Below are 15,058 nucleotides of genomic sequence, written 5' to 3' on the forward strand. Positions count from 1 at the left end.
TTTGATCCTCAGCACCACATGAAAATAAATAAGTAAAATAAAGGTATGTGTACATCTTCAACTAAAAAAAATTTTTTTAAGCATATTATTAGAAGATCTACTTTCTGCAATTGTTGGATCAATGATAGTAATTAGGAGCAAATAGTTGTCAAAATAGGTCATTCACTCTTTAGCCTCGTAATTATTATAATAATCAATTGAGAGATCCATCATTTACAAAGCATTTTCACATACATCACTGTATATACTTAGTGTAGACTGCTGTAAGAGAAATGAGGTCTCCACTGAGTTCTGTCTGAGTCAGGGGCCTTGGGGTATTGTATTCACTTCTGGTCACAACATTTAAGAAGGAATTTGAAATCTGGGGAGAGCATGCCACAGTATAATTCCCTGAAGATTTGAAGTCAGATATACCTAGATAACAACCCCACCTTGGCACTAACCCTCAAAAGCTGTGTGACTGTAGATGACAGCACACATATTCATTAACCTCTCTTTGCCAGTTTCATTAGCTATCAGAGAGAAATGAGGGAACCACTTGACAGGTAGAAATGGGGAGAGAATCAGTATTCAAGGGAATGGTGGGAACAGATCTCTGAAGGTACAGAGACACATAGGGGGGTTGGAGAACAGAAAAATGCTCATTGATCTGGGTGTATAAACAGAAGTAAATTTGGACCAGATTGTGGAAAATCTTATGGTCACACTGAGATATATCTATTTTATTATATTACAGAAAAATAGCCACAGAAGGTGTTTTATCAAAGCAGTAACAAATTCAGAGGGGTACATTAGGACTTGAGTGTAATGTGTGTCACCTAACTTAGTGGGCAATTTGTGTGTGTGTGTGTGTGTGTGTGTGTATGTGTGTGTTCCTGGGGATTGCATCCAGGAGTGTTCTACCTCTGAGCTATATCTCAAGATCTTTTGAAAGTTTTTTTTTTTTTTTTTGAGACAGGGTCTTGCTAAATTCCCAGCTGACCCCAAACTTGTGATCCTCCTACTGAGAAATTGATGTGACTCCATTTTTGAAAATAAATAAATAACAGCAGCTGCTACCTCAAGGCCTGTCCTAAGGAAGGGGGCGTGACCCTTGTCCTTGAAAAAACCCACAGAGCACTCCTAGGCACATACCCCCCCTGCTGAGTTGTTTGTCTGCAAATAACAGGAGAGATCTGCTGCACCAGGTGTCCCTGACTCAGTCAGGCTAGGTGAGGGACCATAGCAACCCCCTAGCAGCCACCAATCATCATGAGACAGGGAAATACCTGGGATGCCAGATGACCCCCAGGTAGTTTATGAACATATAGTTCAGCAGATACACCCCTCGTGGCCTAAACCAATCAGTTCAAAAGAATCCCCCTCTTGTACTAACCAATCACCCCTCCCCAACTTGTTCCCACCAGTGAATGTGCTCATCAATGTTAAGAGTTGTTGTTTGACTTTCCCGTGATATGGAATGATTTGCTGTGTGATGTTGTGACGCATAGAGTATCCCCCCAAAACCTATAAAATCTCACTGAACAAAGGACCGAGACTCACTCCCTGGGACCGCTGAGTCGGGAACGGTTGTGAGTCCAGGCTCGAGCTTGCAATAAAGACTCTTGTGTGATTGCATCGGATTCAGCTCCTGGAGGTCTATCGGGGTCCCACAAATCTGGCATTACACTACCTCCTGAGTTGCTGAAACTGCAGGTATGTGTCACTGCTGCGTGATCTTAACTGAGTTGTTGGCTTCCCCTCTCTGGATCTAAACCAAATGTACCATTTTCAATCTGAGTCCATGTAAATCTTCACTTGAAGAAAATACTATGCTTTTGAAAATCACTGATGGAAGATGTACAAATCTTTATTAATCTCTGACAACCCAAAAGACCGTAGAGACCCAGACTCAACTACCCATTCATCCTTCATCATGGGTGTCCTTGCCTGCCCTCTGTCCGGGTCAGGTGCCTCCCTTCACCTCTCCTTCATACAGTTGAACATCACAGGGAAAGGGGATGGTGGAGGAGAGCTGCTCATCTCATGGCAACCAGGTAACAGGAAAGGCTGGGGGGCGGGGGGGGCAGAGACAACAGATAGTCCCCAAGGGCATGTGCCCAGTGACCACTTCTTGCAAACAACCTTATACCTGCCTACAGTTTCCACCGCATTCCAGTAGTCCACTGGTTTTACTAATCCATCAAATGGATTAATCCACTGATGAAGTTGGAGTCCTCTTGATCACTCACTTCCCTTTGCAAAGTCCCACTCTGGATGTTGCTGTCTTGAGGATCCAGCCTTCAACACTTGAGCTTTGGGGGAATTTCAGATCATCCAAACCATAAGAGAGGCTCAATTTCCTCCCAAACAAGCAAGGAAAGACTGAAAAATCCTTGGCTCCGATAACAGAAGAGTGGAGACCTGGAAGTCTGGACAGCCCCTGTTTCAGGTCATCATTTCTGAGACCCTGTCTCTCCCCTTTTGTTCACTTCCTAGTCACATCCTCAGCAGAGGGCAAGGAAGGACACAGATACCTTCTCCTGCCCTTCACCTGCTCAGGGGAAGGACTGAGGTGGGCAGGACCCTGGGGAAGGTTCCCTCCAGAGCCTCATCCCACTGTCAGGTGAGAAGAGAAGAGACAGCATCTCTGTGGCTACTCTGCCCCGGGGAAACAGGAGGCAATTCTCACACTCCTGACACAGACAGCCTGAGGGCTAATGGCAGACAGGGAGGTCCTTTGAGCACTTAGAAAAGCACAAGATATCTGCTTTAAAATTATGAGAGCTCCGGCATTTATTTCTGTTATAAGAGCAACAGAAACACAAGAGAACAAGACAAAATACGAAGACCTAAAAATATTTTAGACAAACCACATATTTTATTCCTTTTATTCATGTCTACGGAAAATGTTTCATGTGCTTCCAATAAGTAAGTTGAAGAGTCCAGGGAGGGCTGAGAGCGCCAGGGCTCTGGGTCCTCGCTCTGCCCAGCACTCAGCGGGGCCAGCCAGGCACAGGCAGGCCGCAGGCACTGGGGAGTGTGTGGGTCCCAGCTCCTCTCTGCCTGTGAAGGAGCACACAGTCCCTTCCCTCAGGGTGCTTTGGAGAGACAGGGACATGGGACTCTAAAGACATAGCACTCAGTTCAGAAAAGCCCCCAGAGCCAGCTCAGAGCCTCAGACTAAGAGAGAATACTGGTGGACCAGGCACGATCCCAGAGGGCTTCCCCAAGAGGAGATGATGGAGCAAATTGGCCAGGTGACCAGGAACCCGTCCACTCTTTCATCCATTTCTTCAACAAACACCTAAGGCACCTACTGAATCCCAGACGTGGATAAGGAACTGACACAAGGCAAAGGGACAGTAAATCTCAGCTCCTTCCCTTGGAGAACAGAAACCACTCTGATAATGAAGCCCTTTAATAACAGCTGCACCCGAGTCTGTACAAGTCAACGTGTGAGCAGAGGGAAGGAGTGGGCGCACAGGCCTGGCAATGGGTGAGGGCTGGCAGCTTCCAGGCAGACCTCAGGGGAAGGCGCACCAGGCAGAGGACCAGCCCATCATCTCTTCTGGCTGAGCAGGTGGTGCCCAGGGATGAAGAAGGTGAAGAGAGGGGAAGCAGGGCCCAGATGTGGAGCACCGTGAGGGCCCAACCTACAGGATGCTGCAGGACAGTATTAGGAGAGGACTGTATCACCCCAACCTGCGAAAGGGAGGCAAGGTGGGACTTGGAGGGGAGGGAGACACAGATGGGTGGGAGGTGAGGACAGAGTCCCAGCAGCAGGTTGAGCAGCCTCAGGAGCTGGGGCCTCCCTCAGTGTTTGAAGTGAGGCCAAGTCTTGATGATGTTGTACAAAGCCTGTCCCGGGGACAGAGTATTGGCCACATCACTGTGGCCCACCAGCAGGTAGTTGGCGGCCAGGTACCCCTTGACCACGGCACACTGGATCAGGTCCTTGGCCACCTCCAGCGCAGAGGCATTGGGCGCAGTACCTGCAAACACAGTGGTCCGTTGGTCATAGGAATTCCAGGGCGCCCTGTCCAGGGCAGGACACACCCCTAGAGCCAACCACCACCACCAAGCTAGTACGGGCCACTGCTGTCAGCTGTCACAGAAACAAAAAGGAGACAGAAGCAAGGGGCAGGGGCAGAAGCCCCTTGTGCCAGCTGCCAGCTTTATTTGTATCAATAGGTTGCACAAAGTCACTGGCATCAGAAGTACACATTGTTCACTGTGTCACTGGGTAGGTTACAGAGTTAGCAACACTGTGCAGCTTCTTCCTCACTTACACACTACAGTTGCAATGTGCAATGTGAGGAGCGTTGTGCAGCTCTCAAGAGAGTCCATGGTTAAAGTTACTGTTCTGTGGACAGGTTCAGGCCCAGCGGAGCTTGGTGAAACACTGTGGTGGTCTAACAAGAGAGTTCCTTTATTCCCAGGAGCTCAGTGTCTGAGACCAAGGTCAAGGCTGATAAGACTCTAAGGCAGAGCCTCTCCATGCAGGGCATTGCCACAGCAGCCAGGGTTTCCTAGCATTCTGTGCCTTTGCACAGAAACTTCCTCAGCCACCAACCATCCACAGTCATGAAGCTATCAGGGACCCCAATCCTGAACACAGAACCCTTATAGTTAGCCATTCAAAGGACAGAGAGGAAACCAGGTCTAGACTTCAGTGCCTCAGGGCCAAAGTTTTCCCAAATCAAAAGGCTGAGTCTGGGGTAAGAAACTCATTCTCCTGAGAATATGCAAAGCCTTCTTCCACTGCAAAAGTCTATCTTACAGGGGAAAATTTACCTCCCCCAGGGAACACGTGGCAAGGTCTGGAGACAGTTTGGTTGTCAAAATTAAGAATGGGAAGATACTGTTATCCTCCATTTGATGGAAGCCAAGAATACTGCTAAGCATCCTAAGGCCCAGGACCTGTAGACCCAGGACAGTGCCACGACAGAAAATTATCTGATGTGACACGTCAGAATCACCAAGACCAGGAATCTGTGTTTTACCCAGAGATTTGCTTCCTCCTTCTTCACCTCTCCTGACCTCATGTCAGCCCCATTTCCAGGCACAGTCCTGGGTCACTCCTGCCCCCAATTCCCATTTCTGTCTCAGCCTGAACCGTCCCCAGTGACATAGCCTCCTCTCTCCAGGGATTCAACAAAAAGCACCTGAATATTGAAAAGAAAAAAAAACACTCTAGTCAAGGGCTCTGGTCCGTGACGATATTCACTGTATCCAGCGTGCAGTCTCAATGCACATATCAGGTGAAGGGGTGCCACTTGCTGCCATGACAACCAAGAAATGACGTGTCTGCTAAGATGAGCTACCAGTATGCACAAAGATGGCTCCATGTGTCCCTTAGGGGTTGGAAGAGAGAGATCTGGCTGCGTGAGCAGGAGGTGAGTTCCATCTGAGGGTTACCTCTGGCCACACTCAGCCTAGTTAAATGTCAGATTTGAAGCTCCACACGTGCAGTCATTTAGACAGTGCCTGAGTCTGATGTCTTTGTCACCCACGCCCAGACCTTCTCCCTAAGATACCATACGATGACCACCACTGCCCAGAGCATCCACTTACCTGTAAAGGTGCCCATGAACGAGATGGCCAAGGCGATGTCATTGTAGCCAGGGGTTCGGGAGCCTTGAACATTCCAGCCGACCCCTTCATAAACGGCACCATCCTGGCCCACGAGGAAGCTACAGGACACGAGGGGGTGGAGATGGGCATGGGAGACAGGCACTCTGGGATGGCTTCTCACCGTCATTCTAGGTCACTCATGTCTCTCCTCACCAGATATTATATTAAATTCTAAGCACTGGGTCACAGAAACAAGTCAGAGGGAGTCCTTAAATCAGCTTGGGGTTGGGAGGACCCTGATTTATAGCATTTGTAGATTTCTGGGGAAGAAAACTCCCACCCTAGCTGATTTTAGGCTACCAGCTATTTAGCAGCTGGCTCAGAAAATTCCTGAATCTCTGACCATCAGTCCTCTGAGCTGGCCCGTGCCCATCCGGCCCCAGCACATCACTCCTGACTCGAGGAGCTCCTGTCAATGAGGAAATTGGAAAGACAGCTTTCCGTGCCTGCCTTTCCCCCACCTCGCCAATAACACGACTTTCTCCAAGCTGGCCCACAGCCTCCTCCCCACGGAGGACACGCGCCCGTCTCTAGGCTCACCTGGCTTGGCCTCTTCGCACACTGGATCGGTCGACCCTCTCACCTTCTCCAAACATTCTTTTCCGTGGCTTCCCCCACACCACACCCTCCCAGCTTTCTCCCCTGGCTGCCCCCTCTCTGCCCCTCAGATTCCTGTGGCCTTCCTCAGGGGCTCCTCGGGGTCCTGCTCTTTAAGCCTCTTCTCCCTCAACACACCCACTTCCTTGGCTCCTTTACGATCCATGAAAGTCCACAAGTTCACGACTGGACCCACTTCCTCCCGTCTGCTCCTTCCTGTGCTGCCACCCACTGCCCACTGGTCATGGGCACAAACACAGTCCTCAGCCCACCCACTCGCTCAACCCACGCTTGTGTGCAGTGCCTCCCGCCACTCCCCTGCCCCTGCACCCAGTCATTCGCCATCACCTCTTCCACTTCTCTCCGTGACAGAGGCCATCACCCTAGCTGTGCCGCCATATCATCTTGCCTGGATGGCTACACAGCCCTCAGACCTGGCTATCTCCAGTGTTGCACTCTTCAGATCCATTCCTGGAGCCACAGCTAGAGTGGCCTTTTGAAAATACGTTGCAGGTCATGTTAAAATCCTGCTTTTGGTCCTTGGCACCAAGTCCAAGCTCCCCAGCTCAAGTCACAAGGTCTTCAGGACATGGCCCCTGTTCCCCCCACACCCCTCTTTAGCATCTATGTGCTCACGAGAAACACCTCTCAGCTTCTCAAAGGGACTCTTCTCGGGCTGGACTCCAAGCCTTTCCATAGAAGTCCCTTCCTCTATCTGAAATGTTCTTCCTCCTCTGATTGGTTCCCACTGGGTCTTTAGGTCCCTGCTCGTGTGTGACTCCCTCCTTCAGCCACCTACGGCACCTCACTGAGGCTTCACTTGTTCAACTCTTTTTCTCCCTCCCTAAAGTACTAGCTCCATAAAGGCAAGAAGGTGTCTCTGTTCCGTCCAAACAGCATCCCCAGAGCACAGCCTAGGGCTATCTCATGTGAAAAGCGAGTGTCTATCCTGACTCCAGGCCCTTCCAAGGTGACAAAATGACAGTCATATAGTATAATAGAAGGGACACAATAAAACGTCAGAAGTCAAAAGACAGGCAACAGCATTGAGGAATCTGAGTAGAAAAGGGGAAAGACCCCTCCTCAATCTCTGTCATGTCCCTGTTCAGGATTTCCAAATTCATAGTCAATATTCAGACATCCCAGTGTCACTAAGGGGGACATCAGTCCTCCATGGCAGGACCTAACAAAGCACTTAGAAGGTCCTGATAAATGACAGGTGTTTGAAAAAGCATTATATTCTCTCTTGAAAGGGTTATTACTAAAATGGAAACAGAACAGAGGTTCAGTCAGCCCAGAAGCCCACATGGAACCATGGCAAATTCATCTAAGACAGGCCCCGCCCAGGGCTCCACAGGCCACATCCTATGCAAAGGTGCCCAGCTTGGGCTTCTAACATCCAGCTCCACTTTGCTAAGCTGTGAATGTCCCCAGAAGTGGGGGTTCCCTTTATTAATGTGTACGAATAGGTACTGGGCTAGCTGTGGCCTGTCCTGAGACTTCATGTGATTGTATCTGACGGGACGTGAGACGGTGTGCAGCCCCCAAATGTCTTATGTGCAAGCTCTGAACGCATCCTCGAGACACCTCTACCTGTTTTGTGGACCATTTGGTTCCTGTGTGCCAGTATTAAGGGACAAGTTTTTAAAATCGGCACTCTACATGGAAACAACCTGACCAAAACCGGCACGGAATTTTGAGCCCCATTTGGGCTACGCTTAATGAGGAGAAAAAAAGAAGGAAGGGAGGGAGGACTGGTTTGGTCTCCCGTTCGGTCAGTGTGTGCCAGGCCTTGGCAGCCCCTCCCTCTCCTTCATACAGGGAAGACTCTCTCGCAGTAGGCCCACAGGCTGGCTGCAGAGGATGGCACTGTGTCCTGAGTGGGAACAGCTTCTAGATGTGGCCGCACTGAGGGACGGAGCCTAAGCCACTGAGCAGAGGGAAGCATTCCATGAAAAGGTCACCACCTGAGATCGTCTTGGCTAAAGATTCCCCCGGCACACAGGAGCCTCCCCGGTGGTATTTCAACAGTCTGGGCAGCCGTCATGCCCATATGCTACCTTTGAGAGAGGCACGTGTCTTAAGAACTTGCCCAGGGCCACGAACACCCCCTTAGATAACTCCTAAATAAGACCCTCCCAGGACTGGAGGGGAATCCATGAGGCCAGCCTAGAGGGTCTTTCACAGGGTGAGAACTCAGGAGACCCTACTGCCCTCCCCTTCCCTTCAGAGGCTCAGATTCTGCCCCCAGAAACCGGATAAGAAGCCCCCGTGCTGGGGCCCACTTACTTATACCCCACGTCACAGGCGTGGCGTCTGTCCATGAAGAGGGACTGGAGGTCTCGCACCAGCAGGCGGCACTCGTCAGACACACCGCAGGTCCTCCCAGCAGTGTGGAGGATGACCACGTACTTGGCAGGAAGGGTCATCTTGGGACAGTAGGTCTCCCTGGCCCCCCAAGCAGACCGAGGGACAATGCTAGGGCAAGCTATGGCAGGGCAAAAACATGATGGTCATTAAACTCTTCCTTTAAAATCCATATAAGTGGTGCCCTAAGTCTCCCCAGCACTAGTGTTGTTCTACTTTTCCGGGAGGGGGCTGGTGCTGGGGGTAGAACCCAGGTGCACTTCACCACTGAGCTACATCCTTAGCCCTTTTTAGCTTTTAATCTGGAGACAGGGTTTCACGAAGTTGCTGAGGCTGGCCTCACACTTGCCATCCTCCAGCCTCAGCCTCTCAAATCACTAGATTTATAGGTATGCCCCACCTGTATTCAGAAATGTCTTTGTATGTAAGCATATGAATATATAAATAGGTGTTAAAACACCCTATCCCTTTCTGTACTCTTCCCCCCCCCATCCCTAGCATTTTTTACCATATAACATGCCAAGTGTTTTACTGGTTTATTTGCTGTCCTTCTCTGCCCTGTAGATGGAAGCGTCTCGAGATCAGGGATTTTAATATTTCGTCTATCCTGAGGGTCTAGTAGGTGTTCAGTAAATGTCTATCAAGAAACAAGTGCACAGATATAACCCCAGGCATAATGCCAAGGCTCTGCCATTCTAGGAATCTGAGGGGGAAAGGGGTGCCCTGGAGGGTCCCTCTCAAGGTCTGCCAGCCCCAAAGTTTCAAGAGGAATCTGAGGAGAGGCTGGTGGGAAGTCACCCCCGAGTCCAGTGAGGAGCCGCCCTGGATGGAGCCGAGAAGGGCCGAAGGTCTCACCGTGCCTCAGCCTTGCCTTTGGGGGAGAAGCCAGGCAGTTCTCGCCCCTCACAAGAAGTGGCTGGGTGTACCTAGGTGACAGGTGTCCCTTCTGCACAGCATAAGAGACTAGGTCCTTCATGGCTGACAGGGCGGCAGGGCTGGGGCTGAGGCCTGGAAGAGAGCAATGGTGGGGACTCTCAGTCTGACCTGAGCTTCAGGGGACTGAATAGAGAAGGGACACCGGCCAAGCCCTGCCCAGCAGGCTCCTCCCCAGGCCTGAGAGGCCAGGGTCTGCCAGGACACAGTTCTCTGTGGCCCAGGATGAAGCCCTTTCCCAGTGACCTGCCAGGACTCCTCTGTCGACTCCCTCCATTCATGAGAGAACACAGAGGCAGCGACCACTCGACAGCGCTGGCCAGCTCAGGCCAGGGTCCCCCATCAGTAGGGCCCTGGCAGGCACGAGCCAGACTCTGCCCACATTCGCCCATTGAATCCTCACCACAAACCTCTGAGGCAGAAGCTAGTATTAAGCCCATGATTCACGTAGAGGAACTTGAGGCTGTAAAAAGTAACGCGTTCAAAAATCCCAAGCCAACAAGAGGCAACCAGTAGTCATCCAAATCTATAAAGAAATACATCAACTAATCAATTAGTAAACCAAACTGCTGACCCGGTGAGTCTCTGGCAGGCTGGAAACGCCCCACCCCGGAGTTGGCCGTGGAGGATCCAGACTCACGTGCTGATTCCTCTACTCACGGCTGTGTCTCTGTGAGTTATCTACTTCTCTGAAACTCAGGCTGACCCTGTGGTAACAGAAACTGTGAAATCCACCTGGACAACCTCAGAGAGAGTTGGGGAGGCAAACGGACGAGTAGGTATTCAAGATCTTGGTTAACAGGAAGGGGTGCACAAACTCAGGGGAATATGGCCCCGGACAATGTAGGTTCCAAGGTTAAGGCCAACGGCATGGCATATGGAGCAATAGGCTAGAAGAAAGTGGAGTCAGAGATCGGGGACCTCTGAGTCATGTTTAAACCATGTATGGAAAATCCGGGAGTGACAGATGGAAGGAGGCAGTGTCAGGCAGGAATCTGGGGGTACAGTCTGCAGCTACAGAAAGTTGACATCAGAGGAAGACGAGATAGTCATTCACTCAGAGGTGACAGAGGAAGCCCAGCTATTTCCAGAAGAGCAGGGGAACTGCAGAGGGAAAACTCATGAGCAGCTCTTGCTACCAGATGGCTAGAAGAAGAGGGGCTGCCATGGAGACTGAGAGACGTCAGAGCAGGTGGAGAAGCGTCCTCACAAAGCCATGACAGGGAGGTCAAGGGAGACCGAATTCCGGGTGGGATCTTTGGAGAAGTCAGGGAAGGCTGCATGGTGTTGAGACAGGCCGTGTTGAGTGCCAAGGACTCTGGAGAGGGCTCGTGGGGGCGGTCATTACCTTCCTTGGTGCCGAAGAAGGCGACGCCCAGGGAAATGTTGCCGTAGCCTTGGGTGTGCGAGCCTTGGACGTTCCAACCAACACCTTCATACACCCTGCCATCGTCCCCGACCAGGAAGCTGTCAGCAAGGGAACAAGGTTGAGCGGCTGCCGCTGTGACCCACCCTAAGAGAGGAACCACGTACCAGGCTCCAGATGGACAAGGGCTTGACCATGTTCACTAACAGGAGCTCACGCGGTTCTTCCCAAACTGTGGAAGACCAGGTCACTCCTCCTAGCCCTTAACATTCTGACCTGCTGCAGCACTCCCTCCCTGCCCCATCCCCTGCTCAGACCTGGAGCTGAACATAAATCATCCCGTGCACTCAGAGGAGGAGGGGTCCCCGGTCTTCACAGTAATTAGCATCGACCCAACCACACCACGCTAGCTCAAACAAGGCTCTCCTCCCTCCTCCAAAATGCACGGTGCCCATGTAACTGTTACACAAACTCTTCACCTGATTTCTCCCTGCAGGGTCACAGTCCTGCATATACCTGGTACCTGAACAAGGACATGGAACATGGAAGCAGACGGTGTATTCGGAAGTGATCCCAGAAGCCAGAGGGAGGGAGTAAGGAGAGTGAGACAGGAAGGAGACACTGGGCTGGCTTGGCAGGGGCCACCCTGCTTGCCACCACCCACATCACCCGTGTCCTTCTGAGGAACTGCGGATGCATATTTTATAACCGTCCTTCAGAAGGGCCGGGGGCCAAGGGAGAGCTCATCAGCTCCTCTCTCCCCTCACCGCCCAGGACCTTGGGAAAGCCTGAAGTATGTTGGACACCGAGAGAAGCCATCACCATGCTCAGGGACTGTCCGTAAGTGGCCAAAGTCAGATGTGAGTCTTCTAAATAGGTCTTAGAGCAAAAGATGGGACAAGTGTTTCCAAGAGACTCCCCCCTTCCTCCCTGGGCAGGAGGGGACAAGCTCAGAGCTGTTAGGGAGCAGAGGCACTCAGGGACAGGACATCGTCTGTGACCTGTGATGTGCCGGGGAAACCAAGCTTGGCCGGGGTAGGAAGGTTGGTTGTCCTTATTTTCTTTGGGGGAATCCCAGGGGGAGGGACTTGGTGGAAAACTCTAAAGGACTTGGATTTCATGAGGGTTTGAAACATTGTATTCACTATAAAACCTCCATAACTACAGCCTAGACAACGAGGGAAATGAACGTGAATGTGTGATGGTTCGGACAGAAGGATTCCCCCATGGGGGAGTGCCTGGAAGGGTTCATCTCCCTGTGACCCTCTCCCCCTCTCTGTCATCTGACCCTGCCGTGAGCTGAGCAGCTCCCCTCTGCTGGGCCCTTCTCCCCTGAGGTATTGCTGCACCTTGGTCTCAGAACAATGGAGTCAGTCACCCACGGACCCTGAAACCACAAGCCCTGGACAAAACTTTTCCTCCTCTAAGTTGTTCATGTGGGGTATTTTGGTGGCAGGAACCAAGAGCTGACTAAAACAGAAGGACCCGGAGAAGCAGCCCCGCAGAGCAGGGTTGGCCCTGTGCCTCGAGACCCGGCCCCGGCTCTTACTTGTAGGCCACGTCACACCAACTGTGGCTGTGGACATGATAGGCCTGCAGTTCCCGCAGCCTCTGACTGCAAAGCGCCTGGTCGTGGCACTCCAGCCCAGGGACATGATGTGTGACGAGGACATCCACAGGCATGATTAGTTGAGAGCTGCAGCCAAGAGCTTCTGCCCCCCATTCCTTGCGAGAGACCATGGTGAAGACATCTGTGGAAGGAACCGTGGGATATCACTCGGTGCCTCCCGCCCTGTGGTCGCCCATTAGCGACCTGGGCTGCATGTGCACGTCTGGGCCGCATCTGCCCCGTGGTGGGGGAAGAACGGTAGGAGGAAGCCCTCAGCAGGCAGGTACACCCTCCCCAGCTCGTGCCATCTGCATCCCACCCCTGAGGCAGAGTCTGATCCAGCCAGGGAGCCTGGATGCTTTGCTGCCCCACCCCAGCACATCCTCAACCACAATGAGACACTACCTCCCAGCTCCTTCCCTGCTCTGCCCAGGCCCCTGCTGCAGGGAGCAGCTCTGTCTCACCCACTTTCCCTGGAGGGTCCTGAGCAGCACCAGAGAGGGCTGCATCTCCTCCTGGGCCCTGAGGCTCCTTCTAGGCAGGGCTGGGTCTCCCACCCCCATCTCCTCCCCGAGGTCAGGGTTTCTATCACCACCTGGCGTTGACCCTGTATCCCAAGGACCCAGGGCAATCCGTGAAGTGGCCGGCCAGTGGTACTCTCTCCGGGGTTCCATTCGCCCCATCCCATGTCACGTGGTGTCACGTGGCTGTGCGGACCTGAGAAACATTGCCAGCCACCTGAGAAACCCCAGTCAGTCCCCAAGATTCCTCACCACCAAGACCGAGTTTGCCTTTTTCAATGAGCTGGGAGATGTTGCCAAACAAGGCCTGCAGACCCTCCGACACCTGTGTTGTGTGTGCTTTGTCCCAGGAGGAAACAGCTGCAAAAGAAGGTTCCGTTGCGCATCAAACTACAGATACCAGGCCTCTCAGTGGCACAGGCTCTGACCAGAAGGAGCCAACCCCTCTCCACGGCCCCTTGGCCTCCCCAAATGCCCAAGCCACCTCCAAGAAATCCCTCTCAACTAACCAGAGGACCACCTCCCCTAGCAGAAGGAGGCACGGCTTTCTCCAACACCCCCTCGAGGTGAATCCCTGGTGTTAGGAGCCGCTCTGGACAGCAGCTGGGTACCCACCTTTAAGTCCTGAGTCAAGAGGTACTGAGCTGGGACCGCACCCACTGCAATGCGATTGGACCTCAACTCAGATAAGAAAGGTGCAGCTGGGAGTGGGCGTCACCCAGTGGGGTTGAGTTACACCCACTGTTTGTTGTAACCCTACCCTTTGCCCTTTTTTGGATAAAGTGTTCCATGGATTAGCTCCCCCCACTAATAAAACCTGGGTTCCAGCCGTGCTCCTCTCTTTCTTGCCTGCCTTGCCCCCCTTGTGGGAGCTGTGGCTGAGGAGCGGTCACTGAACTCAAAGAAAAAGGAACATTCTGTGTCTGTGTCTTTATTTAGTCAGCCCAAATTCACTTAGAGTGACCCTGATTGATTGAGTCGCCTGTCCCCACACCCCGGCATGAGACTTAATGGTTATGGGCAGGGAGTCAGAAATATCAGCCTATCCTCATGAGTGGCATGTACACACACAAGTCACAAAAACAACTTGGAAATGCATTTGGGCACCTCCAAACCACAAAATCCTCTTGTGTGTGAATTTTAGCTAATGGAAACATGAGAAAGAGTCTTCGGGGAAACAATACAGGATTACTTGCATGAAGCAGGCCAGTGCCTGAGTGACTGGAGGGCAGGTGCTAACCCAGGCTCCATGGTCCATGAAGGACAGACAGCAGTGGTTTGGGCACAGAGCATCAGGGCATCAACTTACATCTAGTGAGTGATATTCCCAAATAATTTTTTCTTTTTCTTCTTTTGTGGTTGATTGGGGTTTTTTTACCCCTGCTTTTAAAAATTTTGTTCTTTCCAAGGAACATTTTTTTTGACATACAAAAACCTAACTCAAGTCGGACTCTGAATAACATCATGATAATACATCGTTCCAGTTTATTTGCTTTTACTCTCCAGGTGCTCAGTCCTTCTGTGTGTGTTATCTCATTTGATTCTCCAATAAGTTGACGAGGTTGGTGACCTTACCTCAATTTTCAGATTGGAAAATTAAGAGTTAACTGCATATCTGATTTAAAATCATTATTGAAAGCAGAGCAGGGACTCAAACCCAGGTCGAAAGAGTCCAAGTTCCACGCTCTAAGTATAAAGCTATTCTTTCAACCCAGGGAATTCCTAGTACAAGATTTTGGAAAGATGCTCTCAGAGAAAAGAAAACTTACCAGAGAAAGAAAACTTACCACAGGACTGGAGACCCAGAACAGAGAAGACGAGAAGCCAGGGCAGCATCCTTACAGGGGCCCAGCACATGGATGGGAACCGTTATCTTTAGCAGCCCTTAGGCAAGCGGCAGGCCTGGGAGAGACACTGACAGTTAACGTGACTACGACGCTCACTCTACAGATGGAGCACCCCCAGACTACACCGTCCCCCGTCTGACTCCCTGCCACACTGTGGGCCTCCTGAGGCTCCTACTTGCCAGAGGAAAGGGACAAGGGTGTT

The 15,058-nt window shown here is 51.6% G+C and overlaps 1 protein-coding gene across 2 annotated transcripts; it reads right to left on the reverse strand.

Annotated features, from left to right (window-relative positions):
• Positions 1-3,517: 3,517 nt before the first annotated feature.
• Positions 3,518-14,845, reverse strand: PGLYRP4 (peptidoglycan recognition protein 4; the record flags this gene model as incomplete). 2 transcript variants are annotated; one of them, XM_081305786.1, is made up of 8 exons in its annotated part: positions 3,518-3,974; positions 5,557-5,675; positions 8,503-8,701; positions 9,436-9,588; positions 10,862-10,980; positions 12,429-12,630; positions 13,265-13,369; positions 14,797-14,845. In XM_081305786.1, 8 exons carry the CDS (start codon positions 14,843-14,845, stop codon positions 3,796-3,798), a joined length of 1,125 nt encoding a protein of 374 aa, XP_081161912.1. In that variant the 3' UTR covers positions 3,518-3,795. The 2 variants fall into 2 exon arrangements, with proteins under 2 accessions (XP_081161912.1, XP_081161911.1); XM_081305785.1 differs by having other exon boundaries at positions 13,262-13,369.
• Between the last annotated feature and the right edge of the window lie 213 nt (positions 14,846-15,058).

This window comes from Spermophilus citellus, assembly GCF_964194105.1.
Source record: "Spermophilus citellus genome assembly, chromosome: 9".
In the NCBI taxonomy this organism is placed as follows: domain Eukaryota; kingdom Metazoa; phylum Chordata; class Mammalia; order Rodentia; family Sciuridae; genus Spermophilus; species Spermophilus citellus.